The 13,817-nt window shown below is 48.6% G+C and overlaps 1 protein-coding gene across 1 annotated transcript in view; it reads right to left on the reverse strand.

The window, feature by feature from the left end:
• Positions 1-5,522: 5,522 nt before the first annotated feature.
• SMARCC1 (SWI/SNF related, matrix associated, actin dependent regulator of chromatin subfamily c member 1) overlaps positions 5,523-13,817 on the reverse strand; it is a 167,296-nt gene continuing 159,001 nt past the window's right edge. Inside the window, exons 27-28 of the mRNA XM_029917869.1 lie at positions 10,076-10,252; positions 5,523-7,882 (exon numbers count right to left, since the gene is read on the reverse strand). Of these exons, the coding sequence (XP_029773729.1) occupies positions 7,788-7,882; positions 10,076-10,252 (272 nt within the window). The 3' untranslated portion in view covers positions 5,523-7,787. The remainder of the gene's footprint in view (positions 7,883-10,075; positions 10,253-13,817) is intronic.

The following is a 13,817-nucleotide window of genomic DNA, read 5'->3' on the forward strand; positions in this document are numbered from 1 at the left end:
GCACGTAGCTCTGACGCCGGCCCCACTCGGTCCGCCTGCCGGGGACAGACAGACCCCTGACTCGGGACGCCGAGACAAACGGACGTGGAGTAGCGCGGGTGCGGAGTACAGCGCCGCGCGTGGCGTTAGCCGACAGGTGCTCGGGCGCGAGACCTGCGGGGCGGGGCCCGTCCTCCCCGTGGAGGGCTGGCACTGGCCCCCCACCTGCGAGGAACCCACCCGCCACGCGGCGAGCACGGAGGCGGGGGCCCAGACACCCGCAAACTCGGGGCGGGGCGCGGAAGGGCCGCAGGGGGCGGAAGCCCGAGCTCGCGCAGTGGAAATGAGCCGAGCCCGGGGCGCACTAGCCTCTCGGATTTCTGCGCCAATGCCGTGTTCGGGGAGGGGAAGGGTCTCGAGGAGGTCTGCGGGTGCCCACTAGGGCGGGGCGGGCTCTGGCAGCGCCAGGCAAGCGGGCGAAGCCGACAGCCCAGACTCTAATCGGATCAGACCTAATCTGTCCATAGCCAAAGCCCAGACCTCGCTCAGCCAGGCCCGCCGCAACGCATCCCAGGGGCAGAAGGCAAGACCTCACTGAAATTTCGGCTACCCCGCCTTCCTTCTTGCCTCTCAGGGCAGCCTGGGCAGCGGCCTTTAATCCTCGTCCCTTCCTTCCAGGATACATCACCTCCCTTGTGCCCCAGACCACCAAAGTTAAAGGTCCTGGACAGTCGCAAAAGGCCTAGCTCGCAGCCTAGGGACGCGCAGGCGCCGCTGCTGGTCGTCTAAAACTCCTTTGGGCCAGGGACCCCTCGTCCCCAGGGCTCTGCTTGGCTGGAGAGTTGTGGCCTAGTCACCTAGTTTATTACCCAAAGCAACTATGTATCTCCTGATGTGCTGACTCTAATAATGACATTCAGGGTCACCACCTTAGATGTGACATCCTTGGTATTTGAGACACTCCCATTTCTGTTCCTAGGGAGCCACATAGATGACTAAATTGGAGAATCTGTCCCTTAATGTCCTAGTGTGTGGCTCTGGATGGGTTTTCCTTGCTTCCAAATGTGTTTCTCTCACTGAAACTACTGTTGCCAGTGGTGTTAGGCAGGCCTAGCGTCCCTTCCTTCCAGGTCTGCCTGGCAAACTCCTTACCCCAGAAAGCTGTTCTTGTCACCTTTACCCTCTGCGAAGCCTTCTCAGCCTGCCACTGAAATTGTCTACGATAATTCTCCAAAGCAAGGTGCTTTGCACAGGGCCAGGCACAGGGAGACTCCCTGAGGCCAGTAGAAGCATAAATAAATGAATAGTAACCAGGTACTCCCACCTCGGAACATAGGTCTAGAGCTTCCTGCAAAGGGGCTGACTTCCTGAGGCTCTTTCATGGCTTCATGCTGCCTCTGGGGACAGTAAATAGTTTGGAATACAGCCTTCTCTGAGCAGAGGGCCAGGCTGGGCTTTGCACTTGCTGGGTGGCCACAGAGGCACTAATGCAGCCTCCAACCCCATCTCTGCTTCCCTTGTCTGTAGCTTATCTCTGTATATTCTTTTTTGGCCCATGTACATGTCTCTATGTGTTCCTCTGCTTCTCTGTGTCTCCTGGACTCGAGTGGTGGTGGTCAGAGTGGAGGCTATTGGTGGACACACCTATCTCTTCCTTCCAGAGGCATCTGTGTGGGAAGGACACCTCAAGGATGGGCTCTTTGAGATCTGCGGCATGATAGCTACTCCCGTGTTTTTCTTAAGAGAGGTCTGAATGGGGCCATTCTCCCACTGCTTTGTTAAAACGCTAGCTACTCCAGTTTGTTCCTCATTTAATATATTTTATTAAATATTTAAACATATTTTTAAAGTAGGCTCCATGCCTAATGTCGGGTCTGAGTTCACGACTCCAAGATCAAGACTGTACCAACTGAGCCAGCCAGGGACCCCTTAAGTACAATTTTTGAATTATAAAGAGCATACAGTATAAAATAAAATATGGAAAGTCTCCTTCCTCAACGACCTTTTCCCCTCCCTTGGAGACAAATTTTAACCACTTTCTTCATTTTGGGATTTTAAATCAACGGTTTTGATTCACTTTCTTTCTGATCCTCCCTAGCAGACCTCACCAGCAGTTTCAGAACTCAGCCCAGCACAGCTGGTTTGGCGGCACCTCTGGGAGATGGATGGAAGCTTATCATGCGATGGGGTGTGATAGGAAAAGCAGGATTCAGCATCAGATTTGTGTGACCTTGGGAGAGTCAGTAACTCGACTCACATATGTTGAAAGTGGTAAACATAGTGTCCACTGAATGCAACACTTCTTCTGGGCACAGCGGTTAGGGTGGTCTAAAGAGATCTAAGACGTAGGAACTACAGAGTAAAGGAAAAGGAAATTAACTCTATCTAGAGCTTACGCCCATGTCCACACATTCAAGTTTTGTGCATTTTGGCATCAGGGATGCTTTATGAGGCTTCTACATACCTCAGAGGTTCCTATTGGGTTTGGGAACCTGGCAGTCAGAAGGCCCATCATGGCCATGGCTACAGCCTGCCTCCATGTGCACTGAAACCTCTAGCTTAACTCAGGAGCTGCTGCCCAGGGCAGGAACCCCGGTTGCCAGGGCTGGGGGCATACGTTTGTCCGGACAGGAAGCAGCATGGTTCCTCAGTAGTAACTGCTGACATTTTTGTGAGTTTTTCGTTTTCCTGGTCCCATACTCTAATTTGTCTCATTCTTCACCTTCATGCCACAAATATACCATTTTGCACATTTGCACATTGACACTGAGACCATGCTAATGCTGTGTTAAGGCCAGGGCTTGATCTAAGATCTTGATTTCAAACCTTTCCATTCTTGCTTCTTAATTTCAGAAGAGGAATCTGGATGCAGAGGTCAGATCTCACTTGGCAGAATGGGGAAGCTTTGCCTCTCTTCCCAACCTTGACATTCACACCTGGGCATTGAAAACTTAATGCTATGATTTCTTAACAGGGTAGAGCATGACAACAATCCAGACTTATGTCCTCAGTCAGTCCGAAAGGGCCATCTAGCATGGCCTCTCCCCTGCCAGGAGGTTTCTGGGCTGCAGGGCAGGCAGCTCTGACCATTTTTGGTGATGGGCTGCTGGTAGTGGACCTTCTTGCACAATTACCAGGAAGAGTTGGAGAGCCAAGGGCAAGGGAACCTGAATTATTTGTGCTGACAACCCCCGCCTCACTGCAGGAACTCTGAATTCTTCTCAATTGCACAAGTATTCATTTTAGAAAAGCATGTGACAACAAGGTGGTCATCTTGTCCAGGCTGTGGGTCTGCAGTGAGGTTGGAAAAGCTCCTGAGTTTCATTACCCCAAAGCCAAGTCATGTGAGAGAAAGCCACACAGCACAAGCCAACACAGTGTCAGATGTGGAGCAACTAGGCCTCTCCCAGTGGACGACCTCTCCAAGTGCTTCTCTAGAAACCTGTAGCTACTGTACAATCAGCAGACCGGAAAAAGGAATGCCAATCTAGATGGCCATGGGAAATGCACGTGTCAGGGCCAAATCATCCATGGAAATCAGCTTGTGCAAAGGCATTATTACCATCCAATGGCACTGCTGCTTCCTAACTTCCTCAGGGACCATCCGGCAGTGAGAGCACTTAGGTGGGAGGTAGCCACAGAAGAGAAATGGGGAGTATTTTCTTTCTGGTCTCTGCTGTCCGAAGGTGGTGGTCACAGTGCTGCATTAAGGCACGGCGATTTTGCTGAAGTTTGCAAAGGCTATACCCTATGGGTCTATAGTGCTAAGGTGGCTGCCAGCAGTCACCTGACTGCTCTCCATGGGTATGGAAGGGACTGGAAAGGCCTCTGGGGGCAGAAGAGAATAAAGATGAGTCACTACTGTCTTAGCTCTGGTTTTGTTTCAAGTTCAGGGTCAAAGGTGCTTTCTAACAGGAGAGGAAGCAGGCCTAAAAACAAGCCACAGGGAAATGAAGTCGAGGGTGGGGGTGCCATACACAAGGAGATCCAACATTGGGGCTCCTGGGCTTCCATCCCAGTCTGCAAGGTGACTTCCTTGGAGGGAGATAATCCATTAACAGAGGATCAAGGTGCTCTGACCTTGTCCCCAAGAAGTCCTCCTTCAGCAGGAGCAACTGAAGTGCAGTCATGCTCCAGAAACGGGTGAACAGAGCAGGGAGTCTGCATAAAGACATCTCAGGGCTGGCACTGTGTATCCAGACAAAAGGCTGCTCTATTTAGATGAGGTCTTCCTGGAAAGAAGAACCCTCCTCAGCTTAACACACCCAGCAGGACAGAAATTGTGAAAACACATCCAATTCACAGACTATTTACCTTGCCCCCCAGGAGGCTCAATCACACCGTTTTTCTTCTGAATGCTTGGCACTATCTAAATCCTATTTCTTACTAGATACTTCTGGTCTGGCATCCCCCACCCCACAAGAGCATAAGCAGCCTGGAGTGCAGTAGCCTTGCTTACCTTATTCATAGTTACTATTATTTCACAGCATGCAAGGTGCAATGTGTGGCACATAATATACCCTCAAATGTTTACTGGGCTAATGGAGCTCATAGGATGGACATAGAGATCTTGCTCTACCATACAGCCTTCCTCAGTAGTGGTTCTCAAAAGGTGGTCCCTTGACCAGGTGCATCAGGATCCCCTAGGAATACGTCAAAAACACAAAATTTCAAAACTCACCCCAGACCCACTGAATCCGTTCTGAGGGCAGAGCTCAGCAGCTCGTATGTGAACAATCCTACTGGTGACCCTGATCCATACCAAGGTTGGAAAACTGCTGCCCTTAATCACATTGGCGGGAACCACCCCACAGTCAGGATCTGGGGAGCTGGTGAGAGACTGATTGGTTGCACATACTCTGTTATGCTTTAAATAGAACTCACACTCAACGTTTATAAACCGGTCTTTAGCTCTTTCTATCGCCCTCGAGAAGCAAAGGAACTCTGGGATACCCCGCTGGCCTGAGTACCCCTCACTGGAGGGAAGAGTTGGAACAGGTCCGAAAGCAAGGCACAACCAGTTCTGCACATTTCCGAGAGAAGCCTAACGTTCACCTCTCTGCAGACCCAGATTCCCTTTTTTTTTTTTTTTTTTTTTGCCTCACTGGGTCCATAAGCATTTTGAAGGCAATGGCTTCTGTTCTCTGCACAGAAAACATCTGCATCTCGGGGTGCTCAAAAGCTGTCCTTAAAAGTACATCAAGGTTCACAGAATCAACTGCCGTTAAGGCCTGCCTCCAACTTGGGGCTGTCTACACTGCATCCTAACAAACATTCTCTAGCTTGTCAGAGCAAAACTACTCGTTCTTTTCTTATTGGGGTCAGGATATTGGCCACACCCCTTTCTTCACTTTGCTATGGAAACAAACAGTGGGCAAGGCACATTTAACTGTGTGCTCCTTAAGCATCATGAAGGTGGTCAGTCAGGAGGGCCCAAATCACTGAACTTTAACTGCTGACCAGGACTGGGTGGGGCTGAATATTAGGCTCCTAATAGGACACATGAAGAAACTGGTGTGTGAATGCAGAGAATGGGACTAGAATCCAGAAATGTTCTATTTATTGACCGAAAAAGAGGGAGATTAGGATTAGGCCTTCTTGATCAATTTCCTCCAACCTTCCAAAACTCCCTCCCTTCCTTTTTCCAAAATAACACCACACTGAGAAACACGTTTGTACAAAAAAACCACATATTATTCCCCCCCCTCACAAAATTGGGTGGCTGTATTACAGGAACGAAACCGGTTCGAAGACATAAAAAGAAAAAGTCACCACGTATATTGAAACATAACAGTGTTAAGAATTCAGGTATTCTGTAGAATTGTTACCAGCATAGTAAAAATATTTCCACCTGGATCTTTTAAATTTGAAAGTGATCACATTAAAGACCTGAGGTTACAAGGGACCACAGTATGAACTAGAATTCCATTTTCCTTCTAAGACCCCAGTGGAAAAGGTAAGTATTTGGAATGAGTTTCCTTTGGGAAAGACCGGCGGGAAATAGGGAAAACCCTGGCCATTGTCAAAAGGCACTGGGATCTTTCTGGAGGCAGATGCATTGGAATCAAACTCCAGCAGGAACAAGCTCATTTCTGCTCCGAGAGTCCAGAACACACACACACACAAAAGGAACAAGGTCTCCTTGGTTCCACTACTCTGATGGTGACCAGGGCCACCTGGTTAGAGGCAACACCTGAGGGTTTGAAAGGCAATCTTCATTGTGGTTTTATTTATTTATTTTTTGCTTTCTGATACTAAGGGGAAAAGTTCTGAGGTGTTTTATAAACACCTCCCTACATCCTCTCATATGTAAAGCTTTACAGAATATATAGAAAAAGATACCCAGAAGGTGTTCCACTTTGCATTCTAAATAATGAAACTGCCACTTGAGAGAGTGATATGAAGAGGCCAGGTGCTTTGGAAATCAAGCTCCACCAAACACACCCTTCTCCCACGTGTGGAAGGACAGAGGGCGGGAAGGACATGAGAAAACCAAGAACTCTCAAGTCATTCATCAGCAGGGGTTGAAATGGGCTCAAGTTAAGGCATTTTTGTGGCTCTTCCTCTGAAATGGCATTCTAATCTCCCACTCCGAGCACCCCAGCCCTCAAAAGCATGATGCTCTGATTGCCAACTGAGTTCCTCTGTACCCCCAGCTTCTCATTGACAACCCTGACAGATGGAATGTGAGATCTCGGAAAGGGAAGGGAGAAGGTATGAGAGGCTGTTGATCCTGCCCCACTTCTCCAATCCCATCCCAAACCTAAAGTACCGCTTCACTAAACCCCACTCACCCTGGACTGCAAGAGGTAGTTTGGGGACTTGAACCCCCAACCATCCTAACCAAGTTCCATGAGCTAAAACGTTTAGCACTATCTACTTCTTTTTTTTTTTTTCTTTTTAAAGGTTTTTTTGTAAGAGGGGGAAAAAAGAATGAGTACAAAGCAGTGAATAGTGGACTAGACTCATTGGATAGTCATTGCCCTAGACTCCTATAGCTTTCCTGGCTAGTCTAGGGAACTAAGGAATGCCTCCCCAAATCTCACCCCTGAACAACAAACCATCTGCATAGAAAGCCAAACCAGTGGGCCAGGGAAGGAGTGGGTCTGCTCTACCCTACCAGGGACTGAAGGGATGTGTTCTGCTACACAGGATGGAGGTCCCTCATGGTCCTCGCTGGGAATAAAATCAGTGGGGTCCCTTCCCCATCTCTTCAAATTTCGGTACATCTGTGTGGGGCAAAAGTCTCATAAAACTTAACCATCAGCACCAATCTCAGCTCAGATTAGCAGAAATAAGGTCACTTATAATGCCTTTAGGTTTGTCGCTTCTGGCTATTCCCTCTGCCCATCACCATTTTTTTTTTTTTTTGGTTCCTATTAACTTAGGATGCTCTCATTTAAAGCAACAATGACAAAAGAAAAAAAAATAATGATCATAAAGCATTATCCACATAAGACAAAGCAAAAAACCATGGAGGAGCCAAAATGACAGACATCAAAATCTAATGTTGACAAGGACCTGCAGCATACCCCACACCGGGAGGGGGGGGACGCGGGCTACTGTCAGGATGATCAGGGCACACTGTCACCAGAGGCCTCCCCTTGCGCACTGGCTGAGGAACTAACACACAGGTGTCAGAGAATGGAGAGGGCTGGCAAGAGGAATGGGGAAATATGGGATGCGTGCTTGGGGCTGCGAGGAGAAAAATCCTAAAAAAAAAACCCAAGGAAGCTGAGGAACACAAGTCTCGTCATCCGCACTCCAGCCGGTGGCGCCGGGCACGGACGCAGCCTGCATCTTCCAGGCTAGGGGGCGGCCGAGGCTGGCGGGCCTGGAGCAGGCGGCGGAGGGACCCCATCTGTAGGCGGCGGCGGCGGCGGCTGCGGTGGCGGAGGGGCATCTGCAAACACAGCCAAGAGGGGCTCGTCATTGCTGGAAACGCAAGGGTTGGGGGAAGAGCCCGTGCAGAGAGAAAGGCCCCAGGAAGGAATTTTCCTCGCGGCAGGCAGTCAGCGCAGACTTGGCACTGCTGCCACTGTGGCCTGCCCATCCGGTCCACTGGCCCTCCAGGTCCTCACTCAGGTGTCTGAACCTGTCCCAACCTCCTCCTCCGAGAGGTCCACACTGTCCAAGAATCACTCCAGACCTTGTTAGAACTTAAGTGTATTCTGAGTTTATTGTATTTTAATAGTTCTAATTGTATTTCTTCAGTTAAGTGATAAGCTCCTTTCTGTGTCTTCTTTCTCTCATAGTGCCTGGTCTAGGTGGGCACAAAATAGATTATCAATAACTTCTTGCTGATTAAGTGTCTCCACCAGGGCCAAAGAGCTTCACTTGAGGCGGAGGCTGACAAGGTGGACAGTCCTGGGAGGCCCCACAGCTCCTGAACTGTAGTCCTTGGATTTTTGGCCAAAACTAGGTCAGGTCCTAAAGGGAACAATTAGTATGAGTGTCTGGGGTTCTTTCCTATTACAACTTTAGCTGCTTAGCGTACAAAGGAACCCTAGAGATTATTTAATCCAGGGCTTTTTAAGCCTCTTGATTTTGTCAGAAATGAAAATATATGAAACAAATAATTCAAGTACAGCCTTGCTCACCAGTCAGTTCACCCAACCCTCCTCCCAAGAGACTGTCACCAAACTGCTAAAGTTCTTCAAAGCACTTTGAAGCCCACTGGTCGGATCTCTTACATCCTCTTTTCAGTGAGGAAAACTAAGGCCTTGAAGGGGGGGAAGCACCCTGACCGAGGAGGCCTGGCTGGTACCTGACAGCCAAGTCAGTGGCTCAGAATCCCTGAAACACTCAGTTGTGGCAGGAAGTGGGGGAGCACCTGAAATCCTCCACATTCTCCAGGTGCTCCCCAGAGGGCCCTTCAGGATGAAATACTGGACAGTGGTACAGACCAAGGATATCAGCTCTCGCAACTGGGATGGAAAATTGGCCAGGCCTCTTGGCAGGCTGGCAAGTCTGCCTACTGTATGTAAGTCAGTGACATTAAGGTTTTCTTACCAAGGAACAGAAGTATCCCTATACTACAGACTCTGACTGGTGACTCAAAGGAGATCATTTTTCTATCGTCACGATCCTATACCCAGCTTATGGCTGTCTTTCTTCCGTGCTACTACGCTGTCTTAGTCCCTTGGGGCCCAGAGAGAAAGGGGACGTGCTTTCGTGCAGCCTGCCTCCTGGCCCCGCAAAGCCTCCCCGAGTGTGGCAGCACACTCCAGGCACGTTGTGGTAAGTCCTGTACACTACTACCTACTTGTTCATTTCTTGTTTTCCCCACTAAAGCTCCTGGAGACTAGGAATTCTTGAGTCCTAGCTCTTGGTACTGTGAATAGAAGTTAACTCCTTGGCACATATGAGAACATCTGAACAAACCAGGACTGAAGATGTGGCTGGGGTACCTGGCCACTACTGACTGCATTTTGGGATCATTCTGAGAAGATCTACAGGAGTAATGGACAGGTCAGAGCTTCAGAAGCAGCCCTCTGGAGGTCAGGACTGGAGAAGGGCAAGGACCTGGCTTCATACACCCACTAGAAAGACACTCTGCTTTCTCCACAGAGCCTGCTGGCACCTCCTGTGCCTTCTCAACAGAGCTCCTAATACTCCCTCCTGAGTCTAAGTTGCTACCAATATCCCAGCGTAGGTATGAGAAACTTGTTATTTATTTCTGTCCTAACCTGGTTTTTTCTTTCTTTGCACCCTCCAATTTTGAACCCTGTGTCCATAAAGGCTCCTGTAGGAAAACAACCAGTGGCTCAGTAGGTCTAACAAGATTCAAACTAGACTGGACCAAACAAGAGCAGGTGAGGAGGGTCTTTTTGGCCCGCCACAGACCTCAGTGTCGAGAATGCAGGCCACAAAGGCTATGGCACATCCAGCCAAATGCTGCAAGCATTTGCACTTGTCACCTGCTCATCAGGGGTGGTGAAGAACACAGATCCATCTTCTGGAAAAACCCGTCACAGGCTGCACTGTCCACCAACCTGCCAAACTACTGATAATCTGGAGAACAAAGCCTTTGTCCCTTGTCTCCAGCCCTCCCAGAGAGATCCAGGGTGATGCTTCCCCGCACCATGCTACTTACACATGCCATTAGGTGCCGTGAGGGGTACCCGGGGTCCTAAGATGTTTCCTGGCATTGCTGGCATACCGGGAGGGGCTGGGCCACTTCCAGGGGGGTGGATGTTGGCTGCCACAGTGGGAATCATGCGGCCTGGCATGGGCTGCCCAGGGATCATGGAACCTGGGCCTGGTATCTGACCTGTGGAGGGAGATTGTAAGTATTAAGATAAGTATACTAAGAAGAAAGAATCAATTCAATGCCCAAGAATGCCAACTACGAATATGTAACCCGTCAAAGGATCTGAAATACCAAAAGAGCAATAATCTGTAATAATCTCTATGCTCAGATTTTCATTTTTTTGAGGAGGAGGAGACAGGCTCTGCACTGTCAGTGGGGAGTTTGATGCAGGGCTCAAACTCCTGAACTGTCAGATCATGACCTGAGCCAAAATCAAGAGTTGGACAATAAATGGGCTGAGTCACCCAGGCGCTTTTCAACTTTGCCATTGTAGCGTGAAGGCAGTCACAGGTGGCAAATAGGTGTCACAGATAAGCAACTGGTGAGACTAAGTCTCAATAAATATTTATGAACTCTGAATGTGAATTTCATGTAATCTTCATGTGATACAAGCATTTTTCTTGAGTCCCCCACCCCACCATTTAAACTGTAAAAACCATTCTTCTTTAAAATTTTTTTTAATGTTTATTTTTTGATAGATAGAACACAAGCAGGGGAGAAGAGAGAGTGGAAGACACAGAATCTGAAGCAGGCTGTAGGTTCTGAGCTGTCAGCACAGAGCCTGATGTGGGGCTCGAACCCACAGACTATGAGATCATGACCTGAGCTGAAGTTGGACACTTAACTGACTGAGCCACCCAAACGTCCCACTATAAAAACCATTCTTAGACTGTGTTCCATACAAAAACAGGAGACAGCCAGGTTTGGCTCACAGGTTGTAGTTTGCCAATCCTGCTTTAGATATGATGAGTATTTCTTCTTAAACTCAGCAGTTTGGCTCCTGGGCTTGGTTTTAAAGAGCCACGAAGGAGAACAGTTTAATGGGCCCGAACAGAGAGGTTGAAGCACTCTTTCGCATGTGTATGTGCAGTCCCTACATATAAGTAGGCAAATTATAGTCTTTATAGAAAAAGGAAAGAGAATCTATGGTTTTGTTTTTATAAATCTAGGCACTTCTCTATCTCTCTGTTAAGGTCAGCTGTATAAAACTAAAAACACAGATTTGGGGGCACCTGGCTGGCTGTTAGTGGAGCGTGCGACTCTTGATCATGGGGTTGTGGGCTTGAGCCCCATATCGGGTATGCAGATTATTTTAAAAACAAATAAAAATTTAAAACATTTTAAAAAAGAAGGTATCTGGGTGGCCCAGTCAGTTGAGTGACTCACTTTTGGCTCAGGTCATGATCCCAATGTTGTGGGATCAAGCCTTTGTTACACTCTGCACTGAGCATGGAGCCTGCTTGGGATTCTCTCTCCCCCTGCCCCCTCCCCTACTCATGTGCTCTCTTTCTCTAAATGGGAAGGAAAGAAGGAAGAAAGGAAGGAAGGAAGCTAAATACAGGTTTCTTTACATAGTTCTGAGGCAATTTGAAGAATGGCTGAGGTCCAATCATGGAAAATTTGGGAGATGGGACAATCTGATAGCTAATGGTCAATAAAAACATACAGAGTGGGGGCATGCCTGGGTGGCTCAGTTGGTTAAGTGTCCAACTTTGGCTCAGGTCATGATTTCACAATTTGTGAGTTTGAGCCCTACATCAGGCTCTGTGCTGACAGCTCAGAGCCTGAAACCTGATTCAGATTCTGTGTCTCATTCTCTCTCTGCCCTTCCCCACTTGTGCTCTCCCTCTATCAAAAATTAAACAAAAAAAACCATACAGAGTAGTACTGGAGATGACTTAAGGGAAGTCCTCTGTCACTGTTTAGAAAAAGGTCTGTCTTAAGAAAGCCACACAAAGCTTCAAGCCTCACACCATCTATTTCTAGTGTCTGTTCCCTGACCAAGGACCCAGAGAGAGGGTGTCAGTGAAGAGAACTCCAGAGGTTCAAGAGTCAGGGGAAGAGTGTATTTGGGGGACAATTTTTATAAAGCAAAATATACCAACATTGTGCCTCAGAAAAAATGGGACAGTGACCTCGAACCCTTAGGCCCACCTTTCTGAGCTCTATAATGTAATCATGTGGCAGCCCAGCAGAGGAGTCCCCAAGGATGGACCTTGGAGTACACTGGAGGACAGCTTGGTCAAATCACTTCAGAGAAGGCAAGAGCAGCTACTGGGCTCACTTCTGGGCTGACACGCCACCAACTCTTATACCAACTGACCATCAGAGCCAAATGCTGTTGGGTGCCCATACCACAATGCCAGGACACACAGAGGCAGTGGTGAAGAGCCTATCAATCTAGGGAATGACATGGAGATAAAAGGAAGAGGTATCAAGTATGTTATACATCATACAGCCCATAGACGTACAGGGGCAGCAAGGGGTTAGAAGAGGAAAACCACAGAAGGAGCAAGCCAAAACACCTGGAACTTTCCAGTCAACTTAGACGACTTTGTGCATGCCCTGGGATTTTGAAAACCACAGAAGGAGCAAGCCAAAACACCTCGAACTTCCCAGTCAACTTAGACAACTTTGTACATGACCTGGGATTTTGGATGATACACAATCAACTGAAGGAGTGGGTTAGAGATAGGACAACAGCAGATTTTCCTAAGCACAAGGCCCAGCCTGAGTTATGCAATCAGGAAATAATATGAGCGTCACTCCTGTTACTCTTGAAAGCTGTCACTTATTTGTAGCATTTTCAATACCTGCATCACCTTCTTATCCATCACCTGCATTTCACTGAGGACCATCAGGCTCAAAAAGGTTAAGAAAAACAAACTCAGGGGCACCTGGGTGGCTCAGTCGGTTAAGCCTCTGACTTCGGCTCAGGTCAGATCTCACGTTTGTGGGTTCAACCCCGCGTCGGGCTCTGTGCTGACAGCTCAGAGCCTGGAGCCTGCTTCCGGTTCTGTGTCTCCTTCTCTCTCTGCCCCTCCCCCTCTCATGCTCTGTCTCTCCCTGTATCAAAAATAAATAAACATTAAAAAAAAAAAAAAGAAAAACATACTCAGGTTAGGGCCATATTAACCACAGTGTGTCTCATAGGACTCACAGCAGAGGGCCTGGATGAGCCCTGCACAGAGAATGGGGACTTGTTTATTTATTTTTGAGAGAGAAAGAGAAAATGCTCATGCACGAGTTGGGGAGCGACAGAGGGATGGAGACAGAGAATCTGAAGAGGGCTCTGTACTGACAGCAGAGAGCCCCATGCAGGGCTTGTTGAACTCATGAACTGTGAGATCATGACCTGAGCTGAAGTCAGACACTTACTCAACCGAGCGATCCAGGTGGCCCCTGGTGAAAGGTTTTGGAAGAGGGAGGAACGTGGGGCTGATGGCCTGTGTGGCGAGCTTTCGTAAGGGATGCAGAGGAGCTGGAGCTTAGAACAGAGGGAAAGAGCTTCTGCAGAGAAACAAGGGCTGCGTGAGGACAGGACATGTAGTAACAGTTGGAGATGAGGGGTGGGGGACAGCACCCCACAGGCAGCCTGCAGTTTGATGAGGGACCAAGGCAGAGGGCAAGGGTACAGGGGAAGGAGAATTCGGCATGCGGGGTGCAGTGAGGATGAAGTGGGCAGAACAGGCAAGGACTCCTGCGCTGGGAACGAGAGACGTGGGACTGGCCACCCTGTAGTGAA

The sequence above is a fragment of the Suricata suricatta genome, chromosome 12 (genome assembly GCF_006229205.1).
Source record: "Suricata suricatta isolate VVHF042 chromosome 12, meerkat_22Aug2017_6uvM2_HiC, whole genome shotgun sequence".
Classification (NCBI taxonomy): Eukaryota; Metazoa; Chordata; class Mammalia; order Carnivora; family Herpestidae; genus Suricata; species Suricata suricatta.